General features: G+C 36.9%; 3 protein-coding genes and 1 long non-coding RNA gene across 12 annotated transcripts in view; 2 read left to right on the top strand and 2 right to left on the bottom strand.

Moving 5' to 3' along the window:
• Nucleotides 1–5,074, bottom strand: part of LOC116846518 (protein real-time) — a 7,296-nt gene extending 2,222 nt beyond the window's left edge. Inside the window, exons 1-14 of the mRNA XM_032820445.1 lie at nucleotides 4,788–5,074; nucleotides 4,301–4,450; nucleotides 4,003–4,134; nucleotides 3,736–3,864; nucleotides 3,535–3,638; nucleotides 3,157–3,236; nucleotides 2,761–3,063; nucleotides 2,537–2,625; nucleotides 2,329–2,466; nucleotides 2,086–2,206; nucleotides 1,878–2,002; nucleotides 446–692; nucleotides 212–327; nucleotides 1–141 (exon numbers count right to left, since the gene is read on the bottom strand). Of these exons, the coding sequence (XP_032676336.1) occupies nucleotides 1–141; nucleotides 212–327; nucleotides 446–692; nucleotides 1,878–2,002; nucleotides 2,086–2,206; nucleotides 2,329–2,466; nucleotides 2,537–2,625; nucleotides 2,761–3,063; nucleotides 3,157–3,236; nucleotides 3,535–3,638; nucleotides 3,736–3,864; nucleotides 4,003–4,134; nucleotides 4,301–4,450; nucleotides 4,788–4,850 (1,938 nt within the window). The 5' untranslated portion in view covers nucleotides 4,851–5,074. The remainder of the gene's footprint in view (nucleotides 142–211; nucleotides 328–445; nucleotides 693–1,877; nucleotides 2,003–2,085; nucleotides 2,207–2,328; nucleotides 2,467–2,536; nucleotides 2,626–2,760; nucleotides 3,064–3,156; nucleotides 3,237–3,534; nucleotides 3,639–3,735; nucleotides 3,865–4,002; nucleotides 4,135–4,300; nucleotides 4,451–4,787) is intronic.
• A 1,675-nt stretch (nucleotides 5,075–6,749) lies between these two features.
• On the top strand, nucleotides 6,750–10,122 carry LOC116846474 (UBX domain-containing protein 6). Of its 6 annotated transcripts, none has more exons than XM_032820328.1 (8): nucleotides 6,750–6,872; nucleotides 7,058–7,294; nucleotides 7,550–7,658; nucleotides 7,903–8,009; nucleotides 8,129–8,278; nucleotides 8,478–8,898; nucleotides 8,992–9,287; nucleotides 9,364–10,122. In XM_032820328.1, the coding sequence occupies exons 4-8, from the start codon at nucleotides 7,933–7,935 to the stop codon at nucleotides 9,758–9,760; spliced, it is 1,341 nt and encodes a 446-aa protein (XP_032676219.1). In that variant the 5' UTR covers nucleotides 6,750–6,872; nucleotides 7,058–7,294; nucleotides 7,550–7,658; nucleotides 7,903–7,932; the 3' UTR covers nucleotides 9,761–10,122. The 6 variants fall into 6 exon arrangements, with proteins under 6 accessions (XP_032676219.1, XP_032676217.1, XP_032676220.1 ...); XM_032820326.1 differs by having other exon boundaries at nucleotides 7,846–8,009; XM_032820329.1 differs by lacking the exon at nucleotides 7,550–7,658.
• Nucleotides 10,123–11,216: 1,094 nt separating this feature from the next.
• Nucleotides 11,217–14,152, bottom strand: LOC116846475. Of its 3 annotated transcripts, none has more exons than XR_004378498.1 (3): nucleotides 14,012–14,152; nucleotides 12,834–13,050; nucleotides 11,217–12,734 (listed from the first exon to the last, which is right to left on the bottom strand). It is a non-coding gene; the product is annotated as an uncharacterized LOC116846475 (long non-coding RNA). The 3 variants fall into 3 exon arrangements; XR_004378497.1 differs by lacking the exon at nucleotides 14,012–14,152 and adding an exon at nucleotides 13,747–13,904; XR_004378499.1 differs by lacking the exon at nucleotides 14,012–14,152 and adding an exon at nucleotides 13,232–13,663.
• Nucleotides 14,153–14,529: 377 nt separating this feature from the next.
• Nucleotides 14,530–19,813, top strand: part of LOC116846471 — a 71,544-nt gene continuing 66,260 nt past the window's right edge. The window contains exon 1 of one of the 2 annotated variants that reach the window (XM_032820311.1): nucleotides 14,530–14,670. The gene's annotated coding sequence lies outside the window, so the exon portion shown is untranslated. Of the gene's footprint in view, nucleotides 14,681–19,813 lie in introns of both variants that reach the window. The other variant, XM_032820312.1, reaches the window with a different exon arrangement.

Genomic DNA, 19,813 nt, shown 5'->3' with positions numbered 1-19,813 from the left:
GTAATGTGCAGATGGCAATGTTTCATAAAAATACATAAGTTGGGCCTTGTGAGAACTAATAGATGGAAGAAATTCAGTTTGGTCTTCTTGATTTTGCCATTGTAATACATAGGTACCTGCATCTTGCATGATATGAGTTCCCTGTAACATTGGAATAATCATTAATTTCATAAAGGCAATATCCGACCACATATAAACTAAATATACATACCTGAATACTCTCTCCATCGTGACAAACTACACTGGGTTCGACTTTAACATAATTATCTCTTAACTCTTTTGCAACTACGATATCGTGATCACCACCTATTGCGAGCTCTGAGATTTCTATTAAAAAATCAATATGTATCAACATAATGACATGTATTATATCGTTATTTTGAATTGTTTGCAAATGTTACCAAACTTATTTTATCATAAAATTTCCTTTAATATTGAGAGTTACCTGCTATCGCGCCATTTTCACTATTTCTGGATTTGTGAAGAACCGTGAAGACAACATTATGCCGCATCACATCAAAGTCCCATGTCAATACTGCGCCTGGATCATCAGATTCTATGAATATATGATGAGTTTGGCCACGACTCAAGCTGATGGAATGATATAAACTGTGTTCGTGTTCACCAGTGGTACCCTCCAAGTCCAGCCTGTATAAGTTCTTCGGCACTACTCCACGTTCCATTATATATGTCTGATGTTTATAATAAAAAGATAAAAGTTTTAATCACATAAACGTGCACATATATATACTTATTTAGTATATAACTACAAAGTATTTAAACTTTACTTTTATTAGATAGCTAGTAAAATTTCAGATATCTGATATTTCTCAAAGAATTTTACACAGAGTCTAATTGCATAATTTAACCATATATTTTTAACAATAAATTTGTAACCTTCATTAAAATAAGATGGTTAATATGGTTAAGATATTCTGTAATTCAACTAGCTTTAGCACGCAAAATTACCTAATTTTTCATGTGCACAATATTATTGTATATTTTGTATTTAGTGCTTGAATTTGCGTGCATATCACATAGCTATAGAATTCTGATTGATTCAAATTACATATAAACGACCTGTCCTAACAGACTATTTTCTAAGTTTTTAAATTATTTATGAATATAAGTGAAAAATTAGATGACTTGTATAATTTGGCTTTTGTGTCGGACTAACACAATGATGATATATGATAAAGATAAGGACATCACGACACGACAGACAATCTACATATGTATCAATTGCTGATGTTGTGAATGATATAATTTTATGACCAATACTTCTTTGGTATTTCAGATATGGTATAATGTGCATTTTGCATAAATATAAAAATATCACATCGTCTGTGTTTCACTAAAGCCAGTTAGCTGCACAAAGCAAATTCTACAATATACTCAACACAAATTTTGTATTGTTTTCTTACACTGTTCACGGTTGCGTCGAAAATGTAAAATCTTCGAGGTACCATACTATAGACTTCGCATATATTCATTTCCTAGTATTTAACATATTTTAACATATGTTACTTTAACGTGTATATAGAGATTAAAAACGGCACTATTGTTTTTCTCAGTATTTTTTTTTCTCAGAAACTTTTATAAAATATTCCATTATTGTTAAATAAAAATGTCAATAAAATTTTTGATTAGTTCTATATTAATAATCATTACGAAATAATATATTTTTTCTTTGTAGCAAAAACGCGATATGAACAAATTAAGTTGTATATTAATAGTATGTGTATAAACTTATATTCGAGGTCTGCTAAATATTTGATGTCCATAAATATATTCAATCATGTAGTAAATATTAATATTATTATATTTTTAGTGTTTATATTAGCTATAATGCATTATTAATTTTGTTGTAAACTTACCTCTGAAGAACCACCAAGGAAATCGGGAATAAATTCTTGATTAATATATTCACCGAGACCTCCAGATCCTTGCTCTTGATAGTCTGTACCACAATAGAAGATGAATTTTTTCCTAGTGTTCTCGTCTGCAATTATAACATGTACGATTAATAAGAAAATATTTAATGATTAAATACAACTTAATTAAATTGACAATCAAGATCTTTACTAATAAAAGTGCTGATTAGTGTCCACAAAATAGGAAAGCATCTAGGTGCACGTATAATCAAAACTCTTCCCATTGTTTCTGGATAATTTGCTTCAACTATTTCGATTATTCTCAATAATGCCTGGAAAAAAAATTGAACAAATTTATGTCACTAAATTCAGCATTATAATCATTTATAACATTAAAATTATAATGAAAATTAATGATAGATACAAGCTATTTATTTCATTAAAATTTCCGTACTTTTATCCCAGGTCTCCATAAATGCCGCATATTTAAACCTTCCAAGTCTATTAACAGAGTCCATTGTGAAACTGGATGTCCCCAAACAGTTGTGGCTTCCTCCATCAAGTGCAGGCCTTCCTCACAGATATGTAGAGCCTGCAATAAAAATGTCGTTAAATACAACTCCAAACAATTTTGGACTTTAAAACACTTAAATTAAACTTACCAGTAATAATAATTCATCCTCTCCAATCGATTTGAGTAGACCTTTAACGTCCATTTGACCGAGCCTTAAGATATATAAGGGTCGTCCATCTACATCAAAGGTATATAAATAGAAGGTACTGTACTATGATGTGCATTTTTTAATATATCGACTTATCAATTTTTATAGCCCAGCTTACAGTCTAGCATTTGACATTTTCAGTAACGTCTTTTTTTATTAACTACCTTTGTCAAAATGATGCCAACCACCAGGAAAGTAATCCTTAATTACTTGCGGCATTTCGTATTCATCGAGAAGTTTATCGATTTGATGCTTTTTTCTCCAATGTAAAGATTGAGTTAACATTTCTCTAGCCTTTTCGACTGAAAATTCTGCGGCTCGCAGGAATCGTAGAAGAGTTGCGTATCCCGGTACAGAGCTTCCCCTTAATTCCTCTATACTGTGTCTGAGTTGGACTAGTTTGCTTTCCTGTAGCATATCTAATTTACCTAAATATCTCTCGATGTAATCCGAAGACAGTTGCATCTCTGAAATTAAAGAATAGCAAGATAAAACAGATTATATATTCATTACTATCATACACAATCACTATTCTTATATACATGCTAAAAATGTCATACCTCTGTTGCTAGGCAGTTTGCTGTCGGCATTGCATAATTCTTTGTCGCTATATAACTCATTATTTTCGTCCACATTTTTCCTACATAAAAAAAGTAACCATTGCAGACCGAAAATAATTGCTCAATATAATTTGTTAGTATGAATTTAGGTAAAATGTGTTAAATGTTTACTGCTGGAAATTAAAATTATAAGGTGTTACAATTGTGAAGATTTTAAAGATTATTTCAAACAAATAATCACTTGTGCTTTTGATGTCTGAAGTGTGCGCTTGCCCATAATGATGTTCCTTTATAATTAATATCTCATGGAATTTATGCAATCAAGATGTACAGACTCTAATATTTAAAATTATAGGACTTAAATATTTAAGGACTCACTTTTCTTCTTCAGGTGATTTCTCTTGTGGATCTTTCCATGGAGACACATAAGTAATGCCTTCTTCCTTCAATTGATTTATGAAGAACTCAATAATTTCCTTACCCTTCAATTAAAAATTATATTCAATATTATATTTTCAATGATATACTATTACTTTCTTGTGATTTTTCTCCTTTGTAGTAGAAAATATTATATCTTACCTTAGCAATATTTTGAGCATATTGCTTCATTGCTAATTTCTCCATTGAATTTTCAAAACCAAAGAAATTTCTTATGTCTAAACTTGCCGTCTGTTCAAAGCAAGTCCAGTCTGCATTTTCAGGATGAATCTAATTATAAATAATATTGATTTTTTTATTTATATAACATACTTACAGGACATAGAATATATAAGAATTATCTATAACATATAGAAAAAATAAAGATTGTATAATAAAAATTAATGAATCTATATATATAATACTTACAAAATATCTACATTTCTCAATAACAGTCACTCTAGAGGAAAAGCTTTCATTGTAAGCTTCTATTTCCAAAACATTATTGCGTCTATCTAAAACATTCCTTTGAATAAAGTATACAAAATCCACTCCAATTATCTGAAATAAATAATATATAAATATAAACATAAGATATTTCAATACATTGAAATTATTTCAATTAGTTTGTACATATATTTGGTTTCATAGATACTGTACAATATTTTTTATCTATAAAATCAAATATGATAAAAAATATTTATCAATACAGGTTCTGTGGACAAACTTTTTTTAAGATATAAGGTGCTTCCACATTTAATTTACACCGTCTTTCTGTGGTTCTAACAGCACCATCCTTGCTCTCCTCATCTAACATAACTTCACACCCAACAAAAACAGGTATCTGTGGACATGTAGGAAATCTACGTTCATATGCCTAAAAAATAAAGTTTTACATAATTTCCTGTTTTTTTTGTGTCTTGTGTATAATACTGTGATATGTTTATTATTAATTATTAAGCAGTATTTCATGATAAAAAGTGATAATTAAGGGATTAATTAAGTGATTTGCATATGTCACATGACTTGAGAAAAAGACATTTAAAAGAATGCTGCTGTTCTTGTATAGTTTAACATAGGAGGATTTATACGAGGAATCGGTTATTGGATTAGCTGGGATATAGCACGTGTACTGTCAAGGCCGTAAGAGAACGGAATGTAATGAATACTTTATGACAGCCAAGTTTGAAGGCTGAATAATATAATAAACAGACCATCATGACAAGAGCGAAGGGGTGCTTATAAACTCGAACGGGCGATTGGTATTGTTGAACCATTGTTTGTCAATTCTTTTTACACAATTTTTTATATTAAATATACACTGATTATGCTTGTAGCTTATGGTAATTCAATCACGATATATACACACTACTGCCATTACAAGTGATCAATCAACAGACTGGACTTGCGACTACTCTCCAATTAAGGTATAGAAAGCACTGTCACTGTCCAATGAAAACTAGATGGAGAAAGAGCTCGCGAGTGTAGTATACTTTTTTACGGCAGCGCAGCATTCAGTGCCACCTCGTGAATACGATGTCTCAACTGAACTGCACGCGTCATAAAGAAGAGATTTGTTCTTTTCAGTTGAACTTTCTGCAACCAGTGCAATAAATGCACATACCTTTACACAATGACGTATATATATAAATCAAACGTTTGTATTTCTCTAATATAGCAGCAAGTAAAGCTGATATTGACAGTTTAAAACAGAATGGGAAAGTTGTCTCTTTATTTTGCATTCGGAATACTTGGTATATTGCCTATTAAATTTCCCAGATAGCACAAGATTTTCACAGAATATCCTGGGAACTTATGCGAACATTTAAAAGTCCTCAGGATATCTTTGGGGCGTCTTTGAAAGATGGTGCTGTCTGGATTTTGCCTACTAATCTGATTGTTTTTGAAGAAAGCGTTAGTTCAAAAGCTCCTCGAAAACGAACAAGATTTAATGGAGGATTCACATCGCGTTCGATGTCCGACGTACGATATCCAATAAGAGAACAGCTTTCTAATAGAGAATTCAATTCTCCATTGGAAAGCTGTTGCTCCTATTCGCTCCAACGCACTCTGATTGACTTACGTCACCACGCGGACCAATCAGAGTACGTTGGAGCGAGTAAGAGCACGTTGGGGCATGCAACGCGAACAAACCTAAAGTGTGTACTAATGTGTATGTATGTCGGGTAGGGTTAGGATTATTTTTCAACTATGCTTATATTTTAGTATTTTTTAATAATAAATAATAAAATCTAAATAATAAAAAAGATATTGTCCATTTCATGTCGCAAATGCCAGTTTATTTTCAAGCCGCTAAGCTTATTAACTTTAATTTTCACTAGAAAACACTAGTTTACACAGTCGACTAGTAGTCCTCAAGCTGAGTGTACGGATGTGTAGTGTTGTGTCGACGATTACGATAATTGGAATGCAACTTGTGTCGCCGTGTGCATAAAAGTGTCTAAAAGTGTCTAATATTGCAATTGAAAAGCACTCACTGTTAATAGCGTGTTCGACTGGCCCTGGGTTAATCGCTCCGAGAGCGATTATTGACATCATAAGTCTCTATTAGCCAATCATAAAGCTTATAAGTACTTGTTCGACCAATAAACGTACGCTAAATAACCCAGAGTGGGTTAACCTAGGCTGCGTTCAGATTCCACACCCGAGTGTATTCTATTACTAGAAGTGCTACAGTATATGTAACATATTCTATAGTGTTTCTAATAATAGAGTGCACCCGGATGAAGAATCTGAACGCACCGCTGGAGCCAGTCGAACATGCTATAAGCCAGTGGCACACGATGCTTGTTTTCGTGCTAGATTGCTTACTGGATGAAAATACTCTGTTCTGATTGGTGCATTTCTTAAGATGGATGGAAATGCACCAATCAAAACAGTGTATTTTTACGCTTTGCTTGTATTTTTGATACTTTTATACTGAATGCACTTTGCATACCAGATGCAATGAGCGATACCCAATGAGAGGTCTTCTTTCTAAAGAAATGTACAACGAGCATTAAGTGCAAAAGTGTCAAAAATGCAAGTGATACGAACAGACCTATTATTAAGCTAGCGGTACACGGTGCTTGTTTTCGTGCTGGATTGCTTGCTGGATAGAAATACTCTGTTTTGATTGGTGTATTTCCATCCATCTTCAGAAATGCACCAATCAGCAAGCAATCCAGCATAAAACAAGCATCGTGTGCCGCTGGCTTTACTGTTATTTTTGTGGAGAGTACAGTCCATTGAATTTTATGTAGTTTTGTAACCGAGAAATATAATAATTTGATTTTTGCGTATGTATACAATACAAAAATTATATTGTTAATTTTTTATTTCTGACGCATGAAAATTTTATATTATTTTAATTATTATGTGGTTAGTATTTCATCCTCTTCTATATTCTTTTACATACTCCTGAAAATTTTGTGTCACACACCTTCATCTTGTGTTGCTTGGTCTTACCGCAACTCCAATGCAGTTTTCAGGGTTGAAAACGTCAGAAACTGCGAGTCATGATGCACGAATATCTAGACACGATGTATTCGATCGGGAAATATCGGAATTGAAACAGCTGGAACAGGAGGGCACTATTGACGTTTTATGTAGCATAATGACTTAGGAAAACGTCTAATACTAATTATCTCCCATAGATTCGACCTTAGTTAGCTCATTAGCTTGATGTGTAGTGCGACGGAATAACGAGTTTGAGTGCGGTGTAAGTGAAAATTTTCGTACCTAGAAATTCGTTCATGTAATGAGCAACACATACGAGGAGTCGTCATGTCCTTGGACGAACTATTTGTCGGAGGCGATCAATAAATGCGTGCTCAGCCTATGTTCATTACTTTCAACGACTTTCGGGCTAACCTTTAATTCCAACGACGTTGTTATCCTTGATAACGGAACCTCGTTGAGGCTACGCGATCTGCTTCACGAATTAGTAGCTTTGCTATCGTTCGACGATTTTCAGCTTCAGCTGCTCAAGGTCTTCCTGTTGACTTTCGTCAGTAGTGTCGCGTTGATCTTCATTGCTTGGCAAATTTATGGTTCTAAAATTACGGAGCAGTTTATGAAAACTGGTAAGATGCTCCGAGCAAAACGTCTTTTTTGTTTCATACATACTACTGTTGAAGTTTATAAAAAAATAAATATACCTGCAAAAATCAACATTTTCATCTTCATTTCAATCCAACATGACATTGAAAACTATATAGTTTCATAAGATAAACCAAAACAAAAACACTTTCAATATATTGCATATTATAGGTACTTCTTCTGAAGATTGTAATCCTTCAACTGAATAATTTGCTTTATTTCTGCTAGGCAGCAGAAGTAATTCAATATCTAACAAACATGGCCGATAAAATCAAATCATTTTTCCAACAGAAGAAGAGGGATGCAAAGTTTCTAAATGCAGGAAAGGGATACAAGTAATTGGAATAATTATATATATTTTGAAATATATTTATACATATGGAGAAATAGTAAAGACGGTAAAGATTTAATAAGTTAATAATATTTAACTGCATTGCTTAATTTATATTTACAGGTTGACAGATTCTACTAGTAGTAAATTAACTTCAGCAGAACCTGCAAAACCAGTATTAAGAGCAGAACCTACAGAAGAAGCTAAAATAGCAGGCCAAGCTGCTCTAGCAAGATTAGAAGCAAAGAAAGTTGATAAACCAAAATTCAATACGTATGTATTACTAAAGATAATTTCTATCATGTATCAATATTGTCTTGCCGCAGTATTACGCTTGAGGACTCAGTTCTATGAATAAGATACTAAAATATATTATTACTCAAATATTTCTTATGTATGTGAGAATATAATTGACATCGGTAAACATTCTTTGAAGTTTGATTGATTTAATGAGCATTATGACTATTTAAAGATCATATGCCGCCATTCAAGCACGTGTTAAGCGTGAGATGGAATTGGAAAGAAAGACACAGCAGGATTTACAACAGGCAGAAAGTACAGCACTGGAAAAAAAAAAGGTTGAGAGAAGAGAAGGTAGAATTGAAGATCCTTCCACGTATGCAGTTGTTGATGTATTCTTCCGTTGCCCCTACATATCTGATGAAATATTGCCACGAGATGAATGGAAGAAGAAAATAAGAGAATTTTTGTATGATGAACGAGGAGGAGAAGAACCCGGATTAACAGCAAGTTTAATTATACAAAATTGTAATAGTGGAAAGGAAAAGATTGAGAATTGTGTGGAAACACTTGGAAAATATCTGGAGAATATTATTAAGAATCCTGACATGGAGAAATATTGGAAGATCAGAATGTCGAATAGAATATTCCAAGTATGATATCGTATTTTACTAATATCGTATTTTAATTTAAGATAATTTTTGTAAATCAATTTACTGTGATTTATACATAGTATACCTTTGCAGGAAAAAGTTTTACCTGTTGAAGGAGCTTTAGATTTCTTGAAAGCAGCTGGCTTTGATCAAGAAGTGTTGCGACAAAACGAGAACGAGGAGGATTTCTTAATATGGAATCCTGACAATTGCAGTGTCGAAGAGCTTGTGATCTTGTATGATGCATTGAAATCCGCTGAACAGATTCCCATTGAGATAGACAGAAATCTCCAAGTATTAATGCCTTGTCAAGCTAGAATAAGGAATGAATTGCCACCTAGTTTTTTCACGATATCTTCAGAAGAAATAAAGAGAGAACAACAGTTACGGTGAGCTTATATGTATATTTAGCAAAATGTATCGATTTGTAACAAGTTATTAACTGAAAGTATTTATTATTATCAGAACGGAAGCTGTAGAAAGGAACCAAATGCTGAGAACAAAAGCTATGAGGGAGAAAGATGAACAGCGTGTACTTAGAAGGTATAAATTCGCTGTGCTTCGTATTAAATTTCCAGATGGTTTAATATTGCAAGGTACTTTCGTGGTACACGAGAAATTCAAGAATGTTCTTGAATTTGTAATTGAAAATTTAGCCTATCATGAAGTGCCCTTTTCATTGATGACACCGGATGGAATGAAGCTAATGGAAGAATGTTTCGACAAAACACTCTTAGAATTGCGATTAATTCCTACAGCTATTTTAGAATTTTCTTGGAACACACCCGATGGTAGTAGTTGCTCGAACATGCCTACAGGATATTTGAAGGAAGAAATACTTGCATGCATACAATCAGTTTGAAAATAATTTTATTCTATTATTAAACAACGATTAAGTGGAAAGATTTACATAATTACAAATGCATTTTTATAATTTTTTTTCTAGTATTTTTGACAAATAATATTGAGAAATGATCATGTTGTTCTATGAACATTTTAGACTTCGATTAAGTCAATTTTTCATGTATTCTTATGTTAGAACTTTACGCGAAATTACTTAAACATTTAATAGCGATAAATTATTAACTTATCTAAAAAAAAATATATATATATATATACACGTGTATAAAACTATCTTTATTTTGTCGTATAATTTTAATACGATAAATATTCTAATAATACTAGCATAATATATGTAAATGGTATAATAATATTCAGCATATATATATATGTTATGAAGTTTGTTCCCTTATTCAAGACCTATATAAACACAATCGGTCACTGAAACATGAGAATAAATGCGCGTTGATTCGTATCCGAAGCAGATATGATTATGCATGCATATATTTGCGTGCGTGTATCGCGAGTTGGATTGTATGTCCAGTATTTGCACTTGTTCCATTTGTTTCTCGCCGCGTCTCTGTCGATTTGATATACCAGCCGCATTTTAGCGCTCCACGCCTGTAGATATATACGCCCAAAGTATTGCTCGAAGTATGAAGAATTGCCTGCGCTCAGGAAAACCGCTTGTCCGTGCAGCCGTGCAGCTGCTGGACCGCAGACAGTTTTGTGTCTCTCGGCAATTACCTAAAACCAGTTTGGGCATCACCTCTGCCTCCCTCTACAGTATTTATAGGCATGTGGAATGATAATTTCTCGCTTATAACGGTATCAGTGACAACGTGATGCCGCGTACAAACGTAGTAATATGCAAATACGCCGCTTTAAAACTACGATTCGGATAGTAGAAAGTCCTCGGGCGCATCAGAGGCAGGCGATACCTCGGTAATAGAAAATACACATTCGAAGTCATAAATGTGTGACTTGATGATAAAACGCGGTCAACAGTAGAACGCGTTTGCGTCGTGTGTTCGTCGACCCAGTTGGTCGACGTGCATGCAATTTCGTGAAGGTTCACCCGTATGTCGCGTGCAATATCGGGTCCGGCACTCCCAAATGCGTGTGCCGCGGTACTCGCGCCGGCTGTCGCGGTTTTCTCGTATTGTTACGCGTTCTTTCGAGCGCATTGTGTCGCTTGTGCTTCCTGTTGCGTGCCAGGATGGGGCTTAACGCGCATTTAGGCGCGTGCGACTCGGCACGAGGAATTTTTGCTTTTTATACGAATGCGACGAGAGAGATCGACGGATTTCGCAATATTAAAGATACACAATGCTCGCGTTATACAACGATTACCAACAATCTTCTGTTGTATTATTAAAAAAACAAAGAGAGATAAGATTTCGAAATAACCTCGCAAACTGGGCTGACTATTGTTAGCAAATCCTGTAATTTATTTTGCCATACATTTATCCCTAAGATCCATTATTATTTTTGCGTTTACTTCGCGCTATTATCATTACCTCCATTTGTATCGCATTATAATTTTGCTCGCACGGAATGAATTTCCGCGGTGGTCTTCTGTACGCAATAATGGATTTGCTTGCCGATGCTCCGCATTGTTCCTTCGATTCACCGCAGCCTTGCGGTCGGTTTCTCATCCCGGTTGACATCGCGGTTGAATATAGCGAGGATCCTCTGACCCGTTTTCCTCATATATTTAAAGGTGTAGATAACTGCAGCAATTTCTGCTTCGAGAACGACGAATTGGTCGCCATGTATGAATTAAGCGAAAAGAAAGGACGCACACTCTTATGGTTTACATTTTTCTCATTATTTCCTCTATTTTTTAACAATAACTATCAATAGAATAGAAAATACTCTAAAACCGAACGAATTGGACTGAGAAGAACGATCTGGACGTATTCACACAGAGAGATCCGTGCTTCAAAAATTAATTCCAATTACTTAGACGCGATTCTTATCCGTGCAAATCGTTTTTCTCACGATCAATTTGAACAATTTCACTCTTAATGAGTAGGATTACGAAGGTATCGTAGTGTGACGTAACTTCAAATGCAGCTGTATTCTTCAACGGAGACGCAGAGATGTGGTGGCGCAACACATATCCACGCTATCGAAGTACGCGTTTTGATTACTTCATCGTGCAACTGTTCGCGGTAAATCACAGTTTAGCGCAGCTCATAATGATAGAATGCGATATATTTACGGTTCTCGACATCCGTTTGACCGTCTATAATAGTCGTGTATTAGAAGCGTGGTACATGGCCGCAGGATGCGTTCACAAATGCTCGCGTGTGCACGGGCGCGCGCTTGTTTGTAATCTCGCATACCGCGAATCGTCGCCCTTTTGCAATCCATCTAACGATCTCGGCACACCTGTTGCAGAAACAGGTGGTAATGATCGTGCCGAGCGAGTTTTTTCCCGTCCGACGGAGGATTGACATCGGGGGTGCGGAATTTCTGTTGGAAAAATTAGCGTTCCCGAGCTTCCAATGTAATTATTCGTCTCGCGCTCGTTGCACAGATTTTTCCTGAACAAAGAAATGTTGTTGAAGAGATTTAAATGCCTCAGTTAGTCACATAAAAATCCTACTGTTTTGTTTACATTTTTGAAACTTAATTAAGCTAAATTAAATATTACATTTAATTATACACAAATTAACTTTTTTAAAGTATTTGGTATGTAAAATCAAACGGAAAGCTTGAGTGACTTAAAACTGAAAAAAATTTTAATTAAAAATAAGATTGGCCACAAATGGGACACTCCGTGTTCTTAATTCTGCCGTTGTATTTATGGTGTCGAAATGATAAGGTCCACGGTAGGTGATAATTAGCTCGCGCTCACGAAACTTGAGCTGTTTAGCGACGAGGGACGACCTTGCGTAAGGGTGGCCACATAATTGCAATCGAATGAAGCAAAAAGAGTGTCTGCACATCGCGCGAAGAGCATCGGAAGTGAACGGCACCCGAGGCGGCTGCAAGGAAGAAAAAGGCAGACACGACTGACGGAATGAGTTCGAGTGAACATACGCCCATTTCGCTTAGAACATAGCCTACCGGAAATTTGCAGTTACCTTGCATTCCTTGCAGGGTCGAACGCCCTGGGGACTAAACGCCGGCGATCCGCCGTGGGGTGGTTAATTGCTCGCGGCTAAAACGGGATTTCCAATCCGTCGCGGAGATGATTTTCATCCGTCTATAAAGTAGATTTGGCACTGAAGAACGACGTCCTCGAGTCATTGTTGATGATGTAACGGCGTGCGTTTGTCTCGCATGTAATTAGTACTCCCGCTACAAATAGAGGTTATGATTCGTACCTAATCAAGGTACACAAAATTTAAAAACACAACTCGTTAGCACAATACTCGTGCAACTTTTAAATCATTCTCGAATATCGGTTGCTTTAAACCGTAAATAAATTTTTTAATCATAGTCGAAAATCCCAAGAATAATCATCTGGTTTATAGCTTACGGCTTAAAGACCAGGACATTCTTATGTTTACTTTCATAACTTGAGATAAACAAGACGTCTATTTTTATGACGATTTAGCGACTTTGTTGCAATGTCTTGAGCTCCTTTGGCGGGATAAAACGACTCTATCACATATTGCACCTATTTTCCCAAACATGTTAATTCTCATTAACTATTCTCTACCCCAAATCACTTTTCCCGATGTCACACGGACGACACTGAGTGCTTTCCATTTAATAACACAGCAAGTCGACACGAGCATCATCCTATCTTAGTTACTCATTGAATATGGAACAAAGACAGAATAATATTTATATGGACTTGTGTTATTAAATGGAAAGCACCCACTATCTAAAGAAAAAAAGTTTATAAGTTAGAGTTCAGTCGCTCAACACGGGGCGGCTTCTAATGGACCTTTAGAAACAAGATGTAATCGTGTGTACTTCCACTACACTCTAGGGCGTTTTCCGCTGAAAAGTTAGAAAACGGTAAAGCAGGATTATCTTATGATTTACTTGCGACATTTAACTCCCACGCGTGCCGCACGATGGCGTCTGCGCTCACCTCCTTTTCAAAAGTTTGAATTGAATTCAAAATTTCAAAAATTCAAAATTCCAGATTTCATGATGGGAGATCTAAAAGAATTCAACCTGTAACTTGTCACGATAACCTGTCTTCGTATCATTCGCCGTCGACAGCAAGTCAGAGACTTCGTCGCAGCGGCATTCTTTATCACTGCATTTGACAGCGGAGCGTGGTGCGATAACGCGCGTTGCGTACCTGACATGCGCGCTAGCCGGCGGCCATCTTGCGCGCTTCGCTTTCGCGTCGCAGTCGCGTGGTTCCTCGGCGCCGCTTCGCCGTCAGTGTACGCCGACTGTCGAACCGCGGCTGGTTGTGTACTTGCGCTTGGAGGTTGGCACTCGCCGCTGTAGTCGAGACGCTCTGCGGCCTGTTCCTCTGGAATCCGACGACAAGGGAGCGTGCGATGGATTCGACAATTGATCACGATCCGTTGACGATGCTCGTCGTTAGATGCCGGAACTTTTGAACTTCCTCACACACGGTAAAGACCGCGCGTTTATTTACTCCCGTTTGTGACAGTGATGGCCGGCGCTTTGTTTCACGTTACGCGCGAAGTAAATCGCATTACGAAAATCGCATTACGCTCGTGAGCCGCGGCATTGCTCGCGTAGTACGCAATTTACAAATCGACGCCCGCGTTCACCGTGTCGATCGCGGTGAAGGATGAGCCTTGCATCGGATTGTTAACCGAACAGTATCGCGACTGTGGTCCAGCCAGTTTGTCCACCGCTCACGAGACGTCCGTCTGTCAACCAACACAACTTCATCAACGATAATCATCCATGCGACGTGGACTACGCGACAGCATCGGCTTTTTGGAATTCAGCCGGAAAACATCCGAACGTGCAATAAAGGTGAGTGCAAGTAGGTTGTCTCGTTTCTCTTAAATTGGTACACGATACATGCAGAATACTCGATATTCTAGAATAATTCTCGAGGATTGCGCGAGAATATAATACTGAGGAGACGTGTTGTTTTTGATTTTTAATTATGTGCAACTTGGATATGTATAGTCGGCTGATTGAGGGCTGATTTTTCTAACCTTTTAATAAGTTAACTAACATAGTCTAATCTATGAGATGCATTATGAAACTCGTTGAGAAGAAGTGTCGCGCTCTTTAACCTTCCATCAGAATCTCTACTTTTCACTAATGCGGTTTGTTTCGCGGGAAATATCTATTTTTTCTCCATGTACATATAAGTAAAAAGAATTGAGACAAAAATTTGTCTCATTAATTTACGTTTTTACGTTCTAACCAGAACGTTGTTTAGAATGTCTGTAATTTTTATTTGTACTTTTTTTTAATGAAATCTCTAACAGACAATTGAAATTTCGACTGTTCCAAAAATGATCTACGAAACAGGCGAAGGTTTAATCAGCCGACTGTACGATTCCAAAATGATCTTCTTTCGTAGCGCATTGATTATAAGAGATATTACTCTTTGATCGATTACTTGTGTCAAGTATGCGGTAAGTGAATAAAAGAGAGAGAGAGAAAGAGATTGTCCATCCGTACGAATTTAATAGTCTTGATTCTGTAATATAAAGAGACACTCGCGAAACAAGATACGCTAATAAGGACATGACCGCGTTGAGCGAGGACCACCTGCGCGCGTAAATGACAGGAATTTAAATCACGCGATCCCATCAAGATGATGAGCGACCTTGATTACGTAGTGCGACAATGACATCCTTGCAACGCAGAAAGCGTGTCGCACAAACGGCGCATAATCGCGTCGCGTGTTCAGTGCGGGAGATAGGTTCGACTTAACCTTGCACTTTCGCTGAGATATGCATTATCCTCCGTTTTTGTTGCATACCTTCTAACGTTGAGCTTAATTCGTTTGGCGTCATAGCTACGCCAAAAAAGTCTAAAGTTCATACCTTATGCGATATTTCAAACGAGAATTATGTTTGGAAAATCGAAGGATTAAGAGAATCCATCGTCGCGAAAATTAAATGTCCATAAATAATCGTTTCAAATTTTAGTTACGCATTGCAAATAATTGATGAAGATATTTTCAGTAATTTGATATAAAGCAATCAGTAGTTCTTCAGCAATTTTTATAATCTTTCTCTTCCTCTCTTTCTCTCTTTCTCTGTTTGTTCCTTTCTTTAACGCACTTTATTCCGATAGAAAGTATAATTTAAGCTCATCACTTAGCCGTTTCGAGATTACAACTGTTGGATAATAATGCGACTATAATTGCCTTATTATGTCGGAAGAACTTCATCAGTCCACGGTCCGCGCAGCAATTAGTATGTTAATTGATTTGTCGGCCGATTGCACCTGTACTTACTGCATATTTAAGAATGGGACCGCTTCTTTAAGCATGATCATAAAATTTGGGAGACAAGCGATTAACATTAGCAACTAAGGCCCGTTAATTAATAGTTATTACTATTAAATTCACCTCAAGTGAGATACTGAAGCTCGTATTAATTAAGCTCATTTACTTGAAATTACTCTCAAACTCAGAAATACTCAGATTTCAATACAGAGTTAGATGAAAGTTTTGCGATTGAATCACAATTACAGGTATAATATCACATAAATATCATATAATTCAATTGAAAAACTTGGATCTAATTCTGAATAAAAATCCGAGTATCTCATGTGAGACAAACTTCAAGTAACGACTATTAATATAATCTTCAGATTTGAATTCAAAGTTAGATAAGAGTTTTTTAGTTGAATCTCCGTTACCGCTATGAATTTCACATGTATCATAAATCAACTGAAAATCTTTAATCAAGCTCTGAATGAAAGTCTGAGTATCTCACATGAGACAAATTCAAAGTAATAACTATTAATACGAGCTTAAGTCACGTTGATTTAAGACCTAAGTCAAGTGATCTGCTGAGATCGCTTGACGTCTGAGAAGATAGTGAGAAAGGGGAGACGCATATGTTGAAACGGAAACTTACGGATTACTTTCTTTCTCACATTAAGTGGTCCCGAAACCTCATCCTGAAACCGGTGGTGCAAAATTATCCGTGCTAATGTGATCTTAGCCTGATTTTACGCCCGTCTTACGCGTCCAGTCGCACTCAACGCACCACGCGCGATATTGTCCGCGTCGAAAAGGCAAGCGAAATTAAACACGTGCGAAATAAAAAAAACTCATTCTGCAAAACAGCGAGAGGTAGCGTAGCTAAAAATATCGCACGGGTGGTATCTTCCAGTCACGATGTCGTTACTCACACGAAACGGAAATACGACGCTTGTGTCTCTCGAACGAGTTGATTTTTCGCAGCTTCGACTTCTTTTCAACTTGTCGAGCCATTGTCAGCCAGAAAATTTCGCCAGTGCTTAGCCCACACGTCATTGTCTCCTCTCGAGAACAATGAGCCGTTTAGTGTGTCCCATCGTGTACACTTTTTATTCGTCGCTCGTGTATGGAACGCGGTCGAAAGCGACTCAGAGTTCACTTCGCGTAGCTACGATAGCAGTTTATCGAGTTTCATGCAAATCGCGCGCTTTGTTCGATTACATGACGAGACCAATTCATTTTTGTCCAATCGCCACACACTTCAGACGTGTCGCGACCGAGATGCGCGTCTCACTTCGTCGTAATTTCGTGCTACATTGCAGCACGAAATATCACCTGGAATTTGTGTCTCCCTCTCTCACGGCCTTCACTTCTTTTATTCGCCATCTAAATAAACTGGAAACGAGACGGCGTTCTTCAACAAGTGCGTCTTAATTTTTACACGGAGAAAATTTGTAGAAAAAATTGCGTTGAAGTTACATTTCATTTTAAAGTGTATTTTATCAATTTGGACTATGCTGAAATTGTAATATATATATATATATATATATATATATATATATATATATTACTATAAAAATAGTAAATTTAATAATCTATTTGATACACAATATAAAAAAAACATTTAATTATGTTAATATATTAAACAGTTAAACGTGCATGAAAGTATATTTTTAAACAAATATGTGTAGTAATTTTGGTCATAATTCCGTATAGTCAAAGGTTATAAAAATCTTGCTATAATGTTCACTGCAATATTTTCTCCGTGTAAAAACGTTAGAGATTGACAGCAGTTGGCTTTTCATTAAATGTTTTTACATCTTATTTTACGCATGCTATGACGTTTTGTCGCATCGACGGCACAATTACGGCTGTCTTATGCCGCTTACCATCGTGTGCCGGTGATATTGAAAAAAGCGAGTTCTACATTCGCCGGAGATGAATTTTTATCGCCGACGCTCGGTGCGCGGTTATTCGATTTTAATGCGATTGCCGCCACCTACCGTTCTCCATTCCCTGTTCACCTTCTCCTTCGCGTCGCTCCTATGTATTATACATCATATTGAGCAGATATTTTACGAGGTCGTCATAACGTCGGGGTATCCGAACAAGGAATAGACGTCTCGCTGTAACGCCACGCGTTCTACCGTCTTCATTAAAATCTAATTAAATCAAGCGAGCGTGTGTGGCGCTTTTATCGCTCTTATCGCCATTCATTGTTTACCGTTAGACGCTGATAAGCTCGACTTCGGTGGTGCCTTAAATTAATCTACGCATAGTAGATAATCGAGAGGGGGAGAGAAAAAAGAGATAGTCAATTATTAATACCAGAAAATTTAAAATAATGTCGACGTTATTAATATTAAAATAGTAAATATTCGAAATGAGATAGAGAATTTCGCAAATGAGTAATTAACCTATCATTGAGCTAGTATGTGCTTTTCAAAAATTCAGATTAATTTGCAGGACAATGGTCAAGTGAAATTTTGAGTCATATTCGTAGAACTTTAGTGAAGTGCGTATAAATAGTCGCGTATGTCGAAACACTCGCGAACAATCCTTTCCGTTCTCCACTGTGTAGTCTATGACTCATGCTGGACATTTTTTTAAAACGAAGAATTTGTACAGGGCGCTACGTTCTGCGCTCACCCCGCGTTTGCGAAGACGCTGATGCTCCTCAGTCCTGTTGGCTCATCGTGAGACGCCCACCCACGCATTGCCTCAGGCTGTAGGTATATACAGGGTGTCATGAAAGTACATTGATCGCAAAGGATGGGTCTTAGACGAGGGTGACGCCTAGGAAGCGTTGTTGGGTTTTACGAGAGATATAAAAAATTTATGCCCTCGTTAGCGCGCCGATTTTAGCGTGATTCCGCAAAAGTGGTGTCGCTCATGTAGAATAAGGCGCGAGCAAAATTATTTAAATGCATGAAAGCACGCTCCAAGGACATGTCTCCTTTTGTGGTCTTATTGTACGTGTTTTCCTCTGTTAAAGCGCTATTTTCAGCAGCAGCAGAACTGTTAATATTGTAAAATTTCTTTTCTTACGCGTCGACTTTATTTCTACGTTCGCATAGAGACGGCGTTAGAGAGGTTTCTAAAGTCAGGGTCTTCCACTTTGACAATGCTCCAGTTCCATTCATCGCGTTGTAGCGAGATTCCTTTTGCGTTCTAACATACGACGGAGACGCACATCAACTTCTTAATCGCTTTCGCGACGAAGGATCCATTCATTTCTCCATGCACTGTTCCCACTGGGTACAGTGCGGTGCATTTAACGTGGGACACTTGCGAATGTCGCGATTTAATTCGGTGACTCGCGCATGGCATGGATTTGTGACTCTCTTGGGATGAAATAATCGTCGATGGAAGCAATAGAAATGCGAAAAGAAATTGCGATAAGAAAATATATTTTGTGAGAATACAAAAAACGAGAGACAGGAATTTTTCGATCAATGTCACTGAGTAAAACAGTATAAAATAACGGGCCGTATCGTTTTATGACATGTGCGAACAGCAACGAATAAGTGTGGGCGCGTCGCAACGCTCATATTTTATACAGCATTCAATCGCGCTCCGACCTTTATCGTCGCGCCGTAAGATCGCACGAGGGAGTTGGAGGAGAGAAAAAAAATACGATCTCGCCCGAAGGCACCAACTTTTAATCGTTCGCGCCGCGTGATCGGCATACGAAATGTCAGCGACGAAAATCGATGGCGATAT

Source organism: Odontomachus brunneus, unplaced genomic scaffold, assembly GCF_010583005.1.
Source record: "Odontomachus brunneus isolate Ranch 3 - 2012 unplaced genomic scaffold, Obru_v1 Obru_scaffold_065, whole genome shotgun sequence".
In the NCBI taxonomy this organism is placed as follows: Eukaryota; Metazoa; Arthropoda; class Insecta; order Hymenoptera; family Formicidae; genus Odontomachus; species Odontomachus brunneus.
Note: the sequence above shows the minus strand (reverse complement) of the source record. Positions and strands in the feature narration are given on the sequence as shown.

Coding starts and splice junctions, on each gene's coding strand:
- LOC116846474 (XM_032820329.1), top strand. CDS start 7,933: ATGGCCGATAAAATCAAATCATTTTTCCAACAGAAGAAGAGGGATGCA. Junction 8,010..8,128: donor AATGCAGGAAAGGGATACAA/GTAATTGGAATA, acceptor TTATATTTACAG/GTTGACAGATTCTACTAGTA. Junction 8,279..8,477: donor GATAAACCAAAATTCAATAC/GTATGTATTACT, acceptor GACTATTTAAAG/ATCATATGCCGCCATTCAAG.